The sequence below is a fragment of the Mytilus galloprovincialis genome, chromosome 3 (genome assembly GCF_965363235.1).
Source record: "Mytilus galloprovincialis chromosome 3, xbMytGall1.hap1.1, whole genome shotgun sequence".
In the NCBI taxonomy this organism is placed as follows: domain Eukaryota; kingdom Metazoa; phylum Mollusca; class Bivalvia; order Mytilida; family Mytilidae; genus Mytilus; species Mytilus galloprovincialis.
Window position 1 is genome coordinate 54,373,481 of NC_134840.1, and position 20,454 is coordinate 54,393,934.

Here is a 20,454-nt window from a genome sequence, read left to right on the forward strand (position 1 = left end):
TCCAAAAGATTTTGATAATATACAGGATTTTCTTTTACAAGAAAGTTCACATACTCTTGTTTTCTATAAAACTATATATAGCCGTTCAATTATATAAATCATATTGAGCTATTTTTTTTAAATTTGAAGTTTCATATGACTTGAAGGTATTTACACTGGAGTAATAATGATGTTTTACTATTTATCTTTAATTTTTTCAGGTACCCAGGCCGTTGCATTTACAAAGACAGGTGTCTTTTGAAGAATTGCAAAATCAGGCACAACACAGTATTGAATTAACAAGTCCTCAACAAATAACTCATCAGCAACTTCAACAATTACTGCAACAAAGGAATGACACTCTTAATAGTCCGCATTCTTCAAACAATTTATCTGATTCTCATGGCATGCAACATATGGACTTATCTCCACCACCTTCCTTAACTCCAACATCAATTCAATCAAATCTTCAGACAGCTATAGCTCAGATACCTCTGTTTGCATTGAAAACTCCGACTGAAATGGGAAGTATGGGACATTTTAACCAACTACCACAGTCAAAGATTGTCACAACTTCTGCTGAAAGTCCTGACTTGTCGCTTATCTTGGAAACAATCGACAATGACCAAAAGACTTCATTGTCAAGTGCTAAAACTTTACCTCAACAATCACAGCTAAATCAAGATAATTTATGGACTGCCCTACCTAACATGCCTAAAACTAATCATGGACATTTGACTGATGCAAGAAAGTCAACTGTGAATTATTCACAGATATATAATGATAAGGTGCCATATTTAGATTCTGCTTTACATAAAATGGGAACTGATCCCCCATTGTATAAACCTGAGGCCAGGAAACTTGAGAAGGCAGCTGAACAAAACCCCTTCGCATTCCCTATTGGGAATGGGGCTCAAAATGACTTTGCACATCCTGACACTATAAAAAATCCTAAACACCACAGACACAAACCTATCGCTAATCAACATACAGAATTGAAACGTAGGCTGTCTGTGGGTAGTGAATGTGATCTGAATTCTAGTGTTTTACCAGGAATGATCAATAATAATAATAAGGGCTATAGTGCTAAATTCCCTTCAACTAGTGCTCAGAATATGTTATCTGTCAAACCAAGGATGAGAAGTAAATCGGGTGACGATTTTAAATATTTTAGATCTAAAAGTGAGGATCATACATTCATGAGACCGAGAAGTCAAACGGAGGAATGCTTATGGAAATACAAACAAAAATCTGAGGATTCATGGGATCAAGCTTTGTCAAAATCAGATGGTGCTGGACTGTTTAGAAATCCTAATTCACTCACAACTCCTGTTCATTTACGAATGAAACGTAAACATCGACCAGCACCGCTATTCATTCCTAGACATGGGTCACTACATGGTGGATTCCAGAGTAGGTTACGATCTCCGCGAGTATTAACAGCTAGTGAACACAAGGGTAATACACCGCCTCCGTACACTCCACCACCAATGTTGAGTCCAATACGTAGTGGTTCGGGACTGTTTTGGACTATACAGAAACCACCAATGACACCCATGACAGCTCCTCTTACTCCAAGGACTAGCATTCTAAGCATGTCCAGAAGTAAGTCAAATTCAATATTTAATACTACATGTACTAAGGAACATGTATTTATATATACCTTGATACTTTAAAAAAAATATATTTATACATTTTGAAGGTGACCATCAAATGATTGTCCTGAATTATGCTTGAAATATTTTCCACTTTATATTCAGTAATTAGCAGTCATATGAATAAATCTTTCAGAGTAATTTTTGAACAGTGAGCTAGAAATAACTTCATGAACTTACATCACAAGAAAAATGTTTTCAAGTTAAATTACAGTACAGCATAGCTGTTGATATTGTTTTTGAGACAGACAGTCAGTTTATACAGTTAAATTTTACTTTCACAAAACAGTTAAGAAGTTCAGTAAAAACTTCATTATCACCCTCAATTAGTTATTTTGCAGCCTGAATTTCTGTCAGTTTTTCACATTTTCCTTATATGACATGATAAGGTAATACCTAACTAGTACCATTCAGGGGTTGGGGTTATTAAGATAAACAGAAATTTACATTATGTTTATGTAATAGATAGCAGTATTGGGAGTGCTCAACCAGATGTTTCCAAGCAAGAGATACCAGAAGATGAAGAACCACCAGAATCGGATATTCTACCGTAAGTTAGGTCAAATAAAGGAATACTTTGTAAAGATAAATATAAGAAGATGTGGTATGAGTTCCAGTAAGACAATTCTCCATCCAACTCACAATTTATAAAAAGTTTACAATTAAAGGTCTAAGTACAGCCTCAACACTGAGCCTTGGCATGTTAACAACATAAAATGATTTCATAAAATAAGCTTACAGCAGAAAAGTAATATACTAGCATTTAAACTTTTGTTTATGAAATATTTTTGTCCTTATTTTCATTTTCAGTACATTGTGAAATCTTTAGATAATTAAGGTTTAAGAATAGAACATATTATTCTCAATCATGATTGTAAATGTAAGTTTTTATGCCCCCGCTGTAGCGGAGGGGGCATGACATTAAGTTTAACCCTGGTCCATCTGTACATACATTCTAAATTGGTTCAATTCTCTAACTTTAGTTTGCAATAACCAAATGTTATGAAACTTATACACAATGTTTATTACCACCAAACACAGATTATGTTCAAATTTTGGCATTACTTTTACCGTTCCAGAGTTATGCCCCTTTACAAATGGAAAAAATGCTGAATTTTTCGTTTCAGTTTTCTTACTTAAGGTTGCCTCAAATAAATGTTCTGAAACTTATAAACAATGCTTATTACTGTAAAACTCAGATCAAGTACAATTTGGGTAGCGTCACTTTTTTCAGTTCTTGAGTTATGTCTCTTTATAAAGTTATGTGCTAGCGGGGGCATTTTCTGTGTCCCATGGACACATTCCCAATGTATTTATCTGTTTTTATACACAGACATTCTATGTTTATTGCAGACATGTAAATATTGGATCTCAGTACCAAGCAGAGATTCCACCATTTAACAGTAAGTTTGTATTCAGACTCCCATTTAGCATCCTCAGTACAATCAATTCATTCAATAATAAAAGTTTTCATAATATCTTAAAGTCATTGAATTAGAAAATTTTATTATATCAAACTGTTGTACTTCAATTTTTATAACCTGAATATATTGAGAGATAAAATGAAAAAAAAAATGTAAATTATCAGACTTGTTAAATGTTAAATGAGTAGGGAAAAGTCTATAGGACTATGACACAGAGACACTTGTATGATTTTAAACTAGACTATTGGCAATAATACATGATATGATAAAATTTGTTTTTGTATATACAGGTCGTAAAAAAGAGGCATTAAATTGTATATCTAAAGAAGATTTGGTGTTTGATCCAGAAAAAATTAAAGACTTTTCTGATAATGAAGGTAAGTCATGGAGAAGGATTTATTTAGCAAATTGGATCAACTTTAAAATTAACTCCAAATTCTTCATATAATGTGGATTTATTTATTTTCATGGGTATCAATTCTTTGTGGATTCAGGAAAACTTGCATTTTCTTGGGAATTTGAATTTGTGGTTTTGGCAATCTCTGCATACAGAGCCTATAAAAAAAAATTAAATCATAGAACATTCAAATTTGTAGTTCACCACAAAACCATAGAAAATTGGTATCCTATGAATAATAATGAATCCACTGTAGTCAAATCAATATGATCAAAATACTCCTATTGTTTGGTTAGTCTTAGATAATGATAGCATAGTAAAGTGCAAAGTCATCACAGGCATTCTATTAAAAGAGAGGTGTAGTATACCAAAGGGACATTCAAACAAAGTTAAAAATAAACTGACAAGGAAATGACAAAAAAGACTAAAAGACTAAATACATATATCTACAAAACACAACATAGAAAACTAAAGACTGAGCAACACAAACCCAACCAAAAACCGGGGCAGATCTCAGTTTCTCCGGAAGGGTAAGTAGACCTTGCTCCACAGATGTCACCTGTCATATTGCTCATGTATCTACAAGTCTCGTGAAAAGTTTAATTCAGTAAGTCATGTAAGTCTATGAGAAAAAAAAACATCATTGAGTCTTGTACTGCAGACTTCTTAAATTAGCTTATGATGTTCCAATGTTGTGTATTTTAGAGAATTAACACCAGCTTAATTCCAATAGGTTTTGTAAAGAGTTTAAAATGTTGTTTTTTTTTCTTTTTTCAGTGCAATATTTTCAAGAGTTTGCCAATAGTGCAGCAATAAGGGGTAATGGTTGTAATACAGAATATGCTCTCCATTTACTTCACTTGGCAAAGGGCAATTTACAGGTATTTATAGTTAGAGTTTTGTCTTCCATGTAATATTAGTCAGTCAAAATTCAAGGAAAAGACACACTGTCCTTGAAACATCAAGAGATTAATAATAGAAGACATTATAGTCCTACAACTTACAGAAATTACTTGAAAAAATGTATAGTTATTATACCATGTGCTGCCTGAGAATGGTAAAAAAACTTCAATGAAAACCATATTTTTCCATCAAATGTAGTCAAATCATATGCATCTTCTCCTCCTTGTCATGGTCAATGATAATGATAATGAAGTAGATCAGTTAAAATGAAAATTAAAATTCAACAATAAACAGTTGCAAGCAACTATTTAACATTTACTACATTAAAGCCATTCCAAAATTTCTTAATTTACAGTGTATATTTTCTTTTCCTGTAGAATGCCATGCTGATGTTAATGGAAAATATTAAAGAATTACCTGCTCACCATACATTACTATCTTTTACATATCAAGGTATGAATATATTTCAGATACAATGTATATTTAGAAAATAATTCTTAGTAGTTTTTATGTTTTGCAAGTTTTTATACGACCGCAAAAATTGAAAATTTTTTGGTCGTATATTGGTATGATGTTGGCGTCGTTGTCGTCGGCGTCCGAATACTTTTAGTTTTCGCACTCTAACTTTAGTAAATGTGAATAGAAATCTATGAAATTTTAACACAAGGTTTATTACCACAAAAGGAAGGTTGGGATTGATTTTGGAAGTTTTGATCCCAACATTTTAGGAATTAGGGGCCAAAAAGGGCTCAAATAAGCATTTTCTTGGTTTTCTCACTATAACTTTAGTTTAAGTAAATAGAAATCTATGAAATTTTGACACAAGGTTTATGACCACAAAAGGAAGGTTGGGATTGATTTTGGGAGTTTTGGTTTCAACAGTTTAGGAATTAGGGGCCAAAAAAGGGCCCAAATAAGCATTATTCTTGGTTTTTGCACAATAACTTTAGTATAAGTAAATAGAAATCAATGAAATTTAAACACAAGGTTTATGACCACAAAAGGAAGGTTGGGATTGATTTTGGGAGTTGAAGTCCGAACAGTTTAGGAATTAGGGGCCAAAAAGGGGCCCAAATAAGTATTTTTCTTGGTTTTCGCACCATAACTTTAGTATAAGTAAATAGAAATCTATGAAATTTAAACACAAGGTTTATGACCATAAAAGGAAGGTTGGGATTGATTTTGGAAGTTTTGGTCCCAACAGTTTAGGGGCCCAAAGGCTCCAAAATTAAACTTTGTTTGATTTCATCGAAAATTGAATAATTGGGGTTCCTTGATATGCCCAATCTAACTGTGTATGTAGATTCTTAATTTTTGGTCCCGTTTTCAAATTGGTCTACATTAAGATCCAAAGGGTCTAAAAATGTACTTATATTTTTGATTATTGGCCCAGTTTTCAAGTTGGTCCAAATCGGGATCCAAAATTAAACTTTGTTTGATTTAATCAAAAATTGAATAATTGGGGTTCTTTGATATGCTGAATCTAAACATGTACTTAGATTTTTGATTATGGGCCTAGTTTTCAAGTTGGTCCAAATCAGGATCCAAAATTATTATATCAAGTATTGTGCAATAGCAAGAAATTTTCAATTGGACAGTATTCAGCAATAGCAAGAAATCTTCAATTGCACAGTATTGTGCAATAGCAAGAAATTTTCAATTGCACAGTATTGCGCAATAGCAAGAAATCTTCAATTGCACAGTATTGTGCAATAGCAAATATTTTCAATTGCACAGTATTGCGCAATAGCAAGAAATATCAATTTTTTTCATTTCAGATTTCATAAATAAAAAGAAAATTTCTTCAAACATTTTTTTGAGAGGATTAATATTCAACAGCATAGTGAATTGCTCAAAGGCAAAAAAAATATTTTAAGTTCATTAGACCACATTCATTCTGTGTCAGAAACCTATGCTGTGTCAACTATTTAATCACAATCCAAATTTTGAGCTGAATCCAGCTTGAATGTTGTGTCCATACTTGCCCCAACCGTTCAGGGTTCAACCTCTGCGGTCGTATATAGCTGCGCCCTGCGGAGCATCTGGTTACATGCTAAAATTTATTTACTGTCCTTATAATGTCTCAAGCCATATTATTGTCACCTGACCTTGACCTCTTTTGAATGCTACAGTGATCAGGTTAGGTTTCAGGATTGTATCATATCTTTTTCATTGTAACTATTCATGATATCTCAACAATTTTTACATGTACCAACAGAAACAACTTCTGTTCAGTGTTCTCCCCAGGATTTTTTTAAGGCACGTAACTCATTTTTTAGAGTGAACTTTTGTGATCTTAAGCAATTAGTCATAAATCATGACATGCAATATAAATTTTAATGCATTGTGTTATGTGTTTAATAATGCAGAGTACTAATGAATTACAAGAATATATGAAATAAATTGATTTTAAACACAAAAGTTATTTATATTCAGTCAATTAAAGAAGTCAAAATATAAATATTTATCTCTGTACTCTCTGCTCCTTCTAGGGTTATTGGTTCAAGATAGTGTTATTTTGTTGGACAATCTGTTCCTCAACATTGTCTTTAACCTCTTTAGGGTTGAAAACCCCCTCTCATAATAACTTTTGCTTATACCCCCTTTAACATTTCTAAGCCATGAAAACTCAGTGAGCCACTTGTCACTGAAACCAGAAACATGGTGCTTGCTGTTATCACTTGCCATAACTTAAGCTCGGTTGGGATTGGGAGAAGCAATGCCATCTGCTTATAATACTGACGGTGTAGACTGAGCTGTATACATATTCCCCTTTTCATTAGAAGTCATTGGTCTGAAAAACAAAACTTTTACTTCCATCATCTGCCTTTTGCTTAGAAGTTACCCTTTGTTATTTGCAGAGAACATGTTTATTCAGAATTATTAAAATCGAATATGGTTTAGATATTTGGTATACAACTTTTTAAATAAAAAAGTCTTTATTAAAATATTTTAATGAACAGCTGAACAGTTTTCGTAGTTTGACATTACGCTTCCATGTGTATTTTTGTTAAAACCTATCTTTGACAGGTAGATATAAACGAAACTTTACAAATTTGTTAAAGTTAAGACCATTGAAATTATTTACTTATGACATCAAACAGAAGCTGCGGCGATTCTACCCATGTTGATTGGATTGTCACATATTTCCCGACAGACGGATTCGCGATTGATCTAAAAACATGACAGTTTGAGACGATTTGAGCTTGCAATCAACATTTTTTCACTTTCTATTAATTTAATTCACTCCTCGTTATCTTTATTCAAAGTTTATTTTAATTTTTTCAACTACAAATACTCTCATTCATAATTTTCATCGTAAATATCTTTAGCAATGTGTATTCAAATTTATCACGTGTATTCAATACGTTCATTGGTCATGTATAAATAGATTCTTCTTCTCGACCAATGAAAAAATTCGTTATTTAAATGGTCAAGTAATCACACACACGTGTGTAAATACAATGTATTTGCGATCTATTTCTTCAATTTCTGCACTGAAGTTTTTAATTTTTTTAATTCTCTTCTGAAAATACCGATTTTCTTGATGATCATTTACGCTATTACATGATAACATAGTCCGATAAGGCTGAGATAAGCGTGGCTCAGGTAAAACTAATTATCAGTTATTGCGTAACACTGACCGACCTCTCAGCGGTGATCAGCATCTTGACAATTTTAACCAACATTTATAATGAAAATGTGAAAATTAACATGCTGCGGGATCAAGTATTAAGGGACAGCGGCCAATTAAGACGCTGCGGGATCTATGAAAATATTATGAAGGCGCTGCGGCACCGCAGCGTCATATCGGCCTGGGGAGAACACTGCTGTTATGTAGTATTGGCATTATTGTCATGCTGGATTGGCCAAGTTATATCTTCAGAAGTAGGTTTGATCGGCAGTGTTAAAGGAAGATATATACCAGTGGAGTTTTTGGAAATGGTGAAAATTATAATCCAAAGTTGTTATTGTACAAAGTATGGTTTGAACTAACCCTACATTTCAGTAACTTTTTGAGGAAAAATGGAAGTAGGTTAAGAAGAGAAAAATTGAAGATAGTTAAAATTATTTCTGTGATAAGGCTTTTCATAGGTAGCAATGCATGACTGGTCAACAATATTTGTGATTTATTTTTGTCGAGCCTGCAACTTTCGTTGCAGAAAGCTCGACATAGGGATAGTGATCCGGCTGCGGCTACAGCGGCGGCGGGGTTAGCTAACTTCTTAAAAGCTTTATATTTTAGTAGGTGGAAGACCTGGATGCTTCATACTTTGTATATAGCCTCATGTTACGAGGTTTCCGTCAGTCACATGTCCAATGTCCTTGACCTCATTTTCATGGCTCAGTGACTTGAAAAAAAAAGTTCAGATTTTTTGTAATGTTGAATTCTCTCTTATTATAGGTAATAACATAACTATATTTGATATGTGTGTACCTTGCAAGGTCCTCGTGTCTGTCAGACAGTTTTCACTTGACCTTGACCTCATTTCATGGATCAGTGAACAAGGTTAAGATTTGGTGGTCAAGTCCATATCTCAGATACTATAAGCAATAGGGCTAGTATATTCGGTGTATGGAAGGACTGTAAAGTGTAAATGTCCAACTGGCAGGTGTCATCCGACTTTGACCTCATTTTCATGGATCAGTGGTTATAGTTAAAATTTTTGTGTTTTGGTCTGTTTTTCTCATACTATATACAATAGGTCTACTATATGTGTTGTATGGAATGATTGTAAGGTGTACATGTCTAGGGGGCAGATGTCATGTGACCTTGACCTCATTTTCATGGTTCAGTGGTCAAAGTTAAGTTTTTGATCTTTTTATCTAATACTATATGCCATAGGTCAAATATATTTGGTGTATGGAAATATTTTATGATCTTTATGTCAGTCGCGCAGGTTTTATTTGACTGTGACCTCATTTTCACGGTTCATTGCACAGTGTTAAGTTTTTGTGTTTTGGTCTATTTTTCTTAAACTATACGGTAAGTAATAGGTCAACTATATATGTTGTATAGAAGCATTGTTAGCTGTACATGTCTGCCTGGCATGGTTCATCTGACCTTGACCTCATTTTCAAGGTTCATTGGTCTTTGTTTACTTATCTTGGTTAATGTTAAGTTTATGTGACAGTTGTAATAAAGCTTAGCTTTATACTTAGGACTATCAACATAATATCAATGATTAGTATAGAAGGCAAGACATTTCAGCGTGTGCACTCTTGTTAAAGGACACATGTATGTCTGACATGTAATGTGGCATCTGCCTCCTTTTTATTTGGTCAGGTTAAGTTTTCTTGATAAGATCTGTTTGTCAGCAATGTCTGACACATAGCACATGGTCTTGACCTAATTTTTATGTTCCATTTGTCTGGTTTCATATGAAGTCTGTGTGTCGAGATTGAATATGCACTTGTAGATGATGTTGATGAACAAGTTCATTTGACCTTGACATAATCATACCCTTGTCAGTATAGATATTTCTCTTGGTTTAATGATAGTAAGTAAGTAAAAACTTCTATAAAATTCTTTTCACTATATTTGTATTACAGAAAATGATGTTTGGACCACAGAGGAAGCTGAAAAATACCTTAATGCTTTATTAAAATGTGATAAAGACTTCTTCTCTGTTTCCAAAGAAGTAAGTATTTTGATATATTATTGTCGAGCCTTCGACTTTAGTCGAAAAGGTGAGACTAAGAGATCCTATATTTCGGTGGCGGCGGCATCCACAAATATTCACTCTGTGGTTAAAGTTTTTGAAATTTTAATAACTTTCTTACACTGTTCTGGATTTTTACCAAACTTGGACAGAAGCTTGTTTGTGTTCATAAGATAGTGTCCAGAAGTAAATTTTGTAAAAATAAAATTCCATTTTTTCCATATTTTACTTATAAATGGACTTAGGTTTTCTGCCAGGAAACAACACATTCACTTTGTGGTTAAACTTTTTACAATTTTGATACCTTTCTTATGCTATTTTGGATTTGTACCAAACTTGGAGAGAAGCTTGTTATGATCAAATGCTAGTATCTAGAAGGAAATTTTGTTTTCTTCCAGTGATTATTACATTCAGTCTGCAGTTAAAGTTTTTAAATATTTATTAGATTCATAAACTGTCCTGGATTTTTACCAAACTTGGAAAGAAGCTTCTTACAATCAGAAGATAGTATCAACAGGAATATTTTATTGATTTATTTTCTCATTTTTGTTGAGCCTGCGATTAACAGAAATAATAGATGAGACACTGGGTTCTGTGGAACCCTTACAAATTTTTATACGACCACCCAATTTTAGCAAACTTATATTGGTATCACGTCGTCGTCAGTGTCTCCGAAGACGGATGGTTTCCGGATAATAACTTTATTATAAGTAAATAGAAATCAATAAAATTTTAACACAATGTTTATAACCACAAAAGGAAGCTAGGGGTTATGGCCCCTAAGTTTTAGGAATTGGGGCCCAAAGGGCCAAAAACAAGCATTTATCTAGTGTCAGGACAATAAGTTGTGTAGAAGTATTTCAATTGTTCTGAAATTGTATCTCAATGTTTAATACCATAAGTAAAAGGTTGGGATATATTTTAAGGGTTATGGGGCAAACAGTCTAGGAATAAAGGGCCAAACAGGAGCCAAAAACAAGCATTTTTGTAGTTTCAAGACAATAAATTGGAGTTATCTTTCTTTGTTCAGAATAGTTGTTGAATACCTTAAACCAATGGTTTAGGAAATATCTTTTGAAAATTGGAGTTACCTTTCTTTGTCCAGAATAGTAGTTGAAATTTGAATTGAGATCAGTTTTGAAATAAGGGAAAGGGGGAGGTGAAAAAAAAGGGGGGGGGTCAATTTTTCTCATTTCAGATTTCAGAAATAAAAGGAAAATTTCTTCAAACATTTTTTTGAGAGGATTAATATTCAACAGCATAGTGATTTGCTCAAAGGCAAAACAAATTTGTTAAGTTCATTAGACCACATTCATTCTGTGTCAGAAACCTATGATGTGTCAACTATTTAATCACAATCCAAATTCAGAGCTGAATCCAGCTTGAATATTGTGTCCATACTTGCCCCAACCGTTCAGGGTTCAACCTCTGCGGTCATATAAAGCTGCGCCCTGAGAAGCATTTGGTTAACAAAAGTTGTTGGATATTTTTTGCTCAATCAGTACACAAATGGTCGACAATATCAGTTACTGGAGGAAGGCAATCTGTTTAACTTCAATTACATTTAATTTTGCTATGTTTTACAGTTCTTCTATAAAAGCATGCAAAACAAAACATTGATCAACATGCTTGCTATGTTTGCTTGGTTGTTTGCAAACAATAGGTAGGTGGAGTTTCAGTCTGTTTTTATATATACTGGGATTTGATTGGACAATAAGAATTGACATGAAATGAATTTAATGTTAATTGTCCAATCATATTCCAGTAAATAGTAAACACACTGAAATAGACTACCTACCTGTTGTTTACAAACATCCAAACAAATATAGCAAGCAAGTTAACCAATTGTTTGTTTTGCATGCTTTAAAAGAAGAACTGTAATTATTGTAAAAAATTACCATAGAAGGAAGTAATATATGTGAGCAAAGGAACTGCAAAATTGAGAGTTTTCATTTCAAAAACCATAAACAACTAATTTGATTAAAAACTATAATCAGAACATCACGTGATTGGAATTTTTTTAACCATATTTTACTTTGTAGATTGGAAGTAAATCTGTGAAAGAATGTATTCAGTTTTATTATTTATGGAAGAAAGTGTGTCCAGATGAACACAAACGTTTACGTATTATGCGTAATAAACGAGAACGTGAAAGATTGTATAACTTACGATCACAGCAGCAACAACAGCAGCCAGCCACACTTCCAGAGCAGCCTGAAAATGAGATGGAGATAAATGATTATGATGAAGACTCGAGTAGTTCTACTGACATGGAGGATAATTCTGACATTATGGTATAAAATTATCACCATTGAATAATACTAAAAGCTTCTTATTCCATAACTTCATGCAACAAATGACTAATTTCTAACATTGGACTTTTATAGTGGTATGGGTAATTGGTGAATACTATTCACCAACACCCAAAGTTCAAATGCAATCTGTTTTCATATTGAAACACATTTTTACTTCCTTTTTCTCTTTTTAGCCTGAGAATTCAATAGATTTTTTTTATTGATAAAGATTTTTGTGCAAAATTCAACGTCCTATTAATCAAATAAAATTGCATACAAAAAATTCGGTTCACAATGATACCACTTTAAAAATTGGACATAAAAGGTGAGACATTTAAGCATAAAGTTGAAATAGATAAAACAGATGTGGGTAAGAAGTTTCAAAATGAATTTACGACCATTAATATAAAAAAAAATTGAATTTTAAAAGTTTGTTGCGTCATCTGCAACTGATTTATTATCATGATTTTGTCATATTCAATTCTAGTGTTTCAATACCAAATATTTTTTAAAAAATTATAGGTGTTCATTTGTTCCCATATAGTGTGAAATTTTATGATTTATAATTAGTTTTCAAATAATGCATATTTTCAAAGTTTCGAAGATGTGTTGATTTCTTTATTTTAATTTCTTTTTATATTTAACCAAACAAATTTTGGAATGTGAAATTTCACGATTAATATGGCTTCTTTTATATTGCAGTTAAATAATAAAGAGGACGATGCTTCATCTGTAAAATCTTCCTCGTCTGTAAAATCTGTAAAGACCGTCATTACACCTGCCCCAGCTTCCAGAGCTACATCACCTGCTCCTATGTTTACCTGTGATTACCCAGAATGCAATGCTGTAAGTTAATTTTAATTACATTTTAAGACATCTAGTTATTAATATGTAATACATGATTAATAATTTAGAAAAAAACAGCAACAACAAAAAAGGATTTTTTTGTTGAATTCTTGTTTATTAAAGAACAAAATTTTTTTTTGGTACAAATAAAACCTGTTTTGTTATTTAAAGCAATAGTGAGTTATATGACAATGTTTAAACAGTTCAAATCAGTACATTCTTGGGAAATTTAGTCTAAATGTATTCTTTAAAAAAAGTTAGAGACACAAAATAACTTTGGATAATTTGGTTTGACACCAATGCTATTTACAAGTTGATTGTAAAAAGGAGGTATCCTTCTGTCTAAAGTAGGTCATCAGAAACAAAATTATAAGCTTGCCCTTGCCAGTTACTATATATATATTATTTTTTTATATATATAGAGATATACAAATTTACAGATCTAACATTGTTGGGTTGATGTTTAGACGAGTTGTATAATATATATATATCTCTTTATTCTCAATAAACCATCGTTTTGACAAGGTGTAGAGAAATACATATATGTACAATGCTACTCCAGGTGGAAAAAAACTTTAGCCATTGTCTTTTAGAATTTGACAGAAGATGAATATCTGAAACATCAAAATAATTTACAAGAGTATTTCATTAGGGCTTTTCCAGAAAAAAATACTATTTTTGTATGGTTTGGAACAGGACACAAAGTTCAAATTGTGTCACTATGTATGGAAAGTAAAGTGCAATTGTATGGCTAATAGCAATTAAGAAAGTGCTTTCTATTCTTGTTTTTTTTCTTCTCAATAACCCTAATTTAAATGTTGAGATTGATTGTTATGTTTTAGGCATTTAATTCAAAGCAAGCATTAAATGGTCATATTAGAGTACATGGGGGAGGTTCAAAGAGCAATTCTCCTGCTAGAGAATACAGACCTCCAGCAGCAAGACTTCCTAAACCACAAGGATCACCTGCAAGTTCAGAGGATCTAAATGGAGAGGGCTTCCCATGCAAACTTTGTGGCAGGTTGGTAGATCAAAAAAATTTATTTTAGGGACGAGATAAAAACCATGTTGCAATGTATCTACATAAAGTGGCAACATTAAAGTCTAGAAATCATATATTACCTTATAAATTTCATAAAAACTTTAAAACTAACTATCTTCTGTAGTTATTTCATCTTTATTTACCACTACACATTTTGTTAGCATGTGTCGAAAACTTAAGATTGCGAATGATGCCATTGATAATAGTAAATAGGATATTTATTTATTTTGTGACACCAGAACATTTTTATTCAAAGTTTAAACCACCTAAAAAGATTATTTATAGATAAAGAGTCATATAGTTGAAGTTAGCTCTTTGTAATTTTTGATTTGGAGTACAGGTAAAATATGTCACTGTTAAGTCCAGAATTTTTTAATATTTTTTTTTAACTTAATTGGTTATGTAAAAAATATTTATATCAGTCAAAGTAGTGATTCAGTTTTCTTATCTTCATTTCTTTTCAGGGTATTTGCAAAAGTACGTAGTAGAAGTGCTCATATGAAGAGTCATAGAATGAACGAATCGGATAAAAAACCAGTGAACAAGAAACCAGTGCCAGTACCAATGTTAGACAATATCATGCCTAAAATGTCACCTAACGGGTGATGATTGGTGCTTAATTATATTCTGTATTAGGGCTTTCTTAGAAGGCAGAAATATATTTGTATTTATAAGGCAGCTTATTAGTCGTGACTTCTAAAGAAGAAAGAATCTGTGATGTTGTAAATAAAATTTTGATCGTTTTAATGTAATGTTTGAGGGAGTCCATTCAGCAATCTTCCAGATCTCAGTTTTGCATCAAATACCTCCTAATTACATAAAATTTCTTTATGGTCATAATAGCCAGATACCTGTTCACATTCTAACTTAATTCATTTGACATTTCCTGTTTTACATAAAGTACTGAAGTTAAGGTGTTTATGAATGACTGTTACCTCTTCTTGTTATGTTTGTTGATTTTAGCAAGATATGTTATTGCTTTTTTCTTCTTTTTTTTTTAATCAAAAATTTTATTTTTTCCCCATTTTAAGATGAACTGTTTGTTTTCTTCTAAAGTGCTTTCTTTCAGTTGTTCAGTGTTGTAGATTTTAAAGATTTAATGAGTTCTTACTGTAAGCTGAAAAGAATAAATAAAAAATAAGGAATATACAATTTGTCTATTCAGCTACTCATTCAGGCAGCTAAGGTACTTATGGACTTTTTCATTCCAAGATAAGATGGTAGTTGTTAAACATTTTTTACCTTATCAGCCCAATCCATGATTTAAAGTGGTCTGGTAAATATTGATTTAAGAAAATGAGAACAGATGACTGACATGCATAAGAATCTATTTACATAGATTATCCAGCATGTGTTACTTAATTATTCTAAATGACAAGCCACAGAAAACTCAAAGTTCAAACAATTCTTTTTTTCTATGTTGTATGCAAAAAATCAAGTTAGCATGTATTTCAATTTGCAGTAAACTTAATCTATCAAAAAAGACCACATTTATTATCTTTCTTTTGGAAAAAGTCGAGTCATAAAGAACTTTCCACTTTTTGTAAGTGGTATGATGTTTTATTGGCATGGTATCAGGATTGGAGAACATTCAGTTTCTCTTCCTTATTCTTTTAATGGTGCAAATCTTAATGTTCTGAATGGACTAGTTATGACTGAATCTAGATGAGACGTCCTTTGTTTTGTTTTAAGATTTATATTTTACCCTATTATTATACAATGTGCAATCATTTGTTATAAATGTGTAAAAATTGTTACTTCTATGTAAATTACTATCAGACAGTGCTCAAATACTGGTCTTAAAACTATATCATTGTTCATACTAAGATATGTAGATTATATATTATTACTTATATTGTAAATATTGTTGTAAATTCTCATTATTTTTTTTGGCTTGTGATATAATGGCTTAGTATTAATTGTGATTCATGAACAAAATTTTATAAATGGTTTTCATTTTATGTAGTCAAAATTTTATATTAATGTAAAAAACCCAATTTTGTTATTAAAGAAAATAATCATATTTTATAATGAAGAATTATTGCTGTTAAGTGTATTTACATCGAGATTGTTTAGACATTTTTATCATCTACTTCTGTTATACTTACATTATATTCACAAAATGTACAGACATTGAAGCTTTGAACACAGATTAACTATCATTTTTCACATGACAATCAGATGTCAACAAGTTATATAATTCAAAACAAAATCTGTTGATTCTTTTACTTCTCTGTTATTTTCGAAACCTTCAAACTATAAGCATTTTCAGGTGGAAGATCTGCAGTTCTGCAGACACACATTTTTGTTCTCAAATAATCTAATATTTTGGTTTGGGCAGTCAAATTCAATTGCACCAATGTGCTAATATTTCAGTAAATATAAAGAATTAAATTGAAAATTGAACATTGTATAACTAATGCAATGTTGCTTGATCCATTTGAAGAAAATTGTTATTCCTCTTGATACAATATTTTGAAACTAGTACTATACTTTTGTTTGTTTGTATATGATAAGACAAAAAAATCTTTTTCATAACTGTTTCATTCCCAATTAGATATTTAGATACACCATGGTTTCCATATACATGTAGATCTACAAAGAACATGTTGTTTGGAATACAGTCAGCTTTGTCATTGATTAATTAGTAAAACACAAAATATATTTACTTTTAAGTGACATGCATATCAATTTTCTCTGCATGATATACTCATATATATGATTTCAGCCCTTGACCAATGTAAATCTAATTGCCAGTCATGTCAATTAAGAGGCTAAAATAAAAATTGCAACCTGTTATCACATGTGATTTGGTAATTTGGATTGAAGTAGGAGAATTTAGTCCCTTTCAAAAAAAGATGAAACATTTAGTTTTTGATTTGCTCATTTGTTGGACTGTTCCAGTGTTGAGATACAATGTGTTAAATGTAAATCCAGTCACAAAAATTATTTTAAATATTACAACTTAATTTAAAGGGAAAATTTGACAATGTTCAGATTTTATTAAAAGATCTCTCAGCAGTTTCAGAAAAGTTTGCAGCCGTAAAGAATTAATCCTAGGATGAAATCTTTTTATAGGGACTTAACCGAGGTATAAAGTTTATGTAGCCTCTATACCTTAAACGATTTTTTTGCAATTCCCTATAGGGATATAATGTAAGGATTTTAATAATCATGCAAAGATTTCTCTAATGACAAGATAATTATGAAGAAAATTATATTTAAATTAAATGTTAACTTTATTCTCTGTCAGAATAGGTAATCATGAAAAATTATTTACACCGACTTGATTATTTTTTTGTGGATGATAGAATATATATGGAGAATAAATATAGCTATGGTGATCTTGTATTGTTGTATATGCTCATTTCTGTACAGAAATATAAAATGTACTAAATTGTGAATGACATTATGGGTCGTTTTCAAAATACCGGTTAAAAGGTTGTTTAAATATATTGCAAAAATCTCATTGTAAAATATTCATGTTTCGTCCTATTATTTTATGTCAAATTCTCATTGAAGGATATTAGGTTGTGTAACCCAAATTATTTGTTTGACTTTTTTTGTGCAGAGGTGCTGTTTTGTTAGGGCTATACTGTCTCATGCATTTATAAGAAATTGAAAGGTTTTTCTATCAGTGTGACAATGTACATGAGAATGTGTTCAGAAGTAGAAATGTTTATCTAAAAAATCTAGGAAAGTGGATTACAAATAATTATATAAGCAGCAGTACTTTATACATGCGCATATGCATTATTATAACAAAAAATCGGATGCTTCACAGCTTCTAACGGTTTGATTTATTTATAAAATTGATATTATATTGGGTAGTAGAAGTAATATTACCTATTTAAGCAGGGTGTTTAACAAGTTATAAAATTGAGAGGTATAGCCGTAACAAAAACATATTTTTATCATGATAATTTGTATATTTACAATATACATTTTAATAGAAATAAAACCAATGAAAAATACACACTTTTTTTTATAGATATTGAGAAAAAAATAATCTTTTTATATCAGAATCTTCATAATATGAGCATAATTTGAATGGGGCATTATAAGTTACAGTTTATACGGGATGGTGCTTTCTGGGAAATTTTAGGGACAACTTCCATTGATGCACATTTTCAGATAATTGACTAAATAATTGTGATTTATGTTTCAAGTTACTATTTATACTTAACCACACATAATAATAACAAGATGTGGTATCATTATCAATGAGAAAAATATTGGAATGATAATATTTTAAATGTGTATTTACTAGAGGTTGAAATAGTAAATCTACAATGATGCCTGTCAAATCCCAGGTTGTGAAAGTGAACGTAGTTTGTATGGAGGTGTTTAACACAGATAAATTAAAAAAGTTAGCCAGTTTTCTAACCTTAGGTCGTTAGTTGTCCCTGTTTGCACCTGCTTCCTCCACAAATAAAAACTGATAAAGCCAGGGTTGCTGACGGTGGCGTTTAACGCCAACTTATTGAAATCTTAATGTATATTTTCCTTAAACAATTCAGAACAGAATTAGATTTAAAATACTAAGATTTTTAATACTGAATTATTTAACTGTGAAAAAGACAATAAAATTATATTTATTAAGAACAGGTATAGAATGTAATGTACAGTTGTGCACATAATTTCATCATTGTTTCAAAAATATACATAAAATGTTATTGTCATTTATATATATGCCTACAAAAGAGTGTTTATTCATAGTCTGTTTCATTATTGTCATTTCACTATTGGAACCAAATTAAAGACATATTTTTACTGAATAAATGCTCAGATGAGCAAATATAATGAAGTTTTGTTATTTTTAAACAAGTTGAGAGAGATACTGAAGTTCAGTGTCTGTTAATGTATACACAATGAAATATATTAGTAAACAATTTAAGACTGTTAAGAATTGCACATGAGGTGTTCCCGCTACCGCTCTCCATGTACACGATGTCACCGTTGTTGTGACGTTAGCTATTCAGAGTTCCAATACAAGTATCATTGCAAACAGACGTTCTTTCTACTAAGCCTTAATTTGTGTCCGATACAACCACTCTACAATAAAGACAGAGGCAAAAATAAACTGTCAACGCCATGGCTAAAAAAGAAAAAAGACCAACAGACAAACAATAGTATACAAAACATAACATAGAAAATTAAAGACTAAGCAACACGAACCCCACCAAAAAATGGGGGTCACTTACAAGATTCAAAACATAACACTTTTGCGAGAAATTATTTTTTAAAAAATGGAAAAGTGTCAGATAGTAAAAAGACACAATTTTCTCTTCAGATTTTTGATTTCTCTCACAAATGAGAGTACAAAAAATTACAAATATTTTATGAGCAATACACGATATTTTAAACATGCAAATGAGGGTATAAATATGGTATTGTAGACTTTCTCAAATGCTGGACATTCATACAAATAAATGATGCAGATCCTTGGTTACCTTTCTTAAATAATGTTTGTTCTATATTAGTATACTATTGGAGAAAAATGATACTCCGAATGATTTTAGGTCACTACTAACAAAGATGTACACAAGATTGGAATTTCTACCTTTGAAGGTAAAGGTTACAAATGGCTTCCAATAGAAACACTCTAGGGCTGTGCAGTAAATGCTACATTGAGATCACATCATTATTTATATTTATATACTGTTGATATCATACTATTTGTAATGTTTTTTGTTCACTTGTGTTAATATGACATTTGATTGAGTTAAGCCATTTCAATTGATATTTTATAGTGTGTTTCTATGTTGTGATTTTACACTATTGTTTAAGATAAGGGTGGAGGTTTGGTACCATTAAAACATTCAAACCAATTGTTTGCACCTGTCCTATTCAGGAATCTAGTGTTCAGTAGTTATTGTTTGTTGATGTGGTTCATAATTGTTCTCCTTTTTTATAAAGATTAGACCGTTTATTTTCCCTTTTGAATGGTTTTACACCAGTATTTTTTGGGGCCCTTTATAGCTTGCTGCTCAGTGTGATGAGCCAAGGCTCTGTGGTTTACTTTTATAAATTGTGACATTGGATGGAAAGTTGTCTGATTGGCACTCATACCACATCTTTTTATTTCTATAAGCTTTTAAGTTGTGGTGAAGTCCATACCTCAGATACTATAAGTTATAGGTCTTCTATATTTGGTGCATGGAATGATTGCTAGGTGTACATGTCAGACTGGCAGGTTTCCTTTTATCCTGACTTCGTTATAATAGTCCATTGTGTAGTATTTGTGGTTT

General features: G+C 31.5%; 1 protein-coding gene across 4 annotated transcripts in view; it reads left to right on the forward strand.

The window, feature by feature from the left end:
- LOC143068335 (uncharacterized) overlaps positions 1–19,006 on the forward strand; it is a 42,171-nt gene extending 23,165 nt beyond the window's left edge. For all 4 annotated transcript variants that reach the window (XM_076242294.1, XM_076242295.1, XM_076242296.1 and 1 more), the window contains exons 13-23: positions 201–1,584; positions 2,100–2,184; positions 2,988–3,037; positions 3,349–3,435; positions 4,233–4,336; positions 4,736–4,811; positions 9,912–10,000; positions 12,064–12,315; positions 13,018–13,161; positions 14,004–14,182; positions 14,668–19,006. In XM_076242294.1, coding sequence (XP_076098409.1) covers positions 201–1,584; positions 2,100–2,184; positions 2,988–3,037; positions 3,349–3,435; positions 4,233–4,336; positions 4,736–4,811; positions 9,912–10,000; positions 12,064–12,315; positions 13,018–13,161; positions 14,004–14,182; positions 14,668–14,809 — 2,592 coding nt within the window. In that variant the 3' untranslated portion in view covers positions 14,810–19,006. The remainder of the gene's footprint in view (positions 1–200; positions 1,585–2,099; positions 2,185–2,987; positions 3,038–3,348; positions 3,436–4,232; positions 4,337–4,735; positions 4,812–9,911; positions 10,001–12,063; positions 12,316–13,017; positions 13,162–14,003; positions 14,183–14,667) is intronic.
- The last annotated feature ends 1,448 nt before the right edge of the window (positions 19,007–20,454 follow it).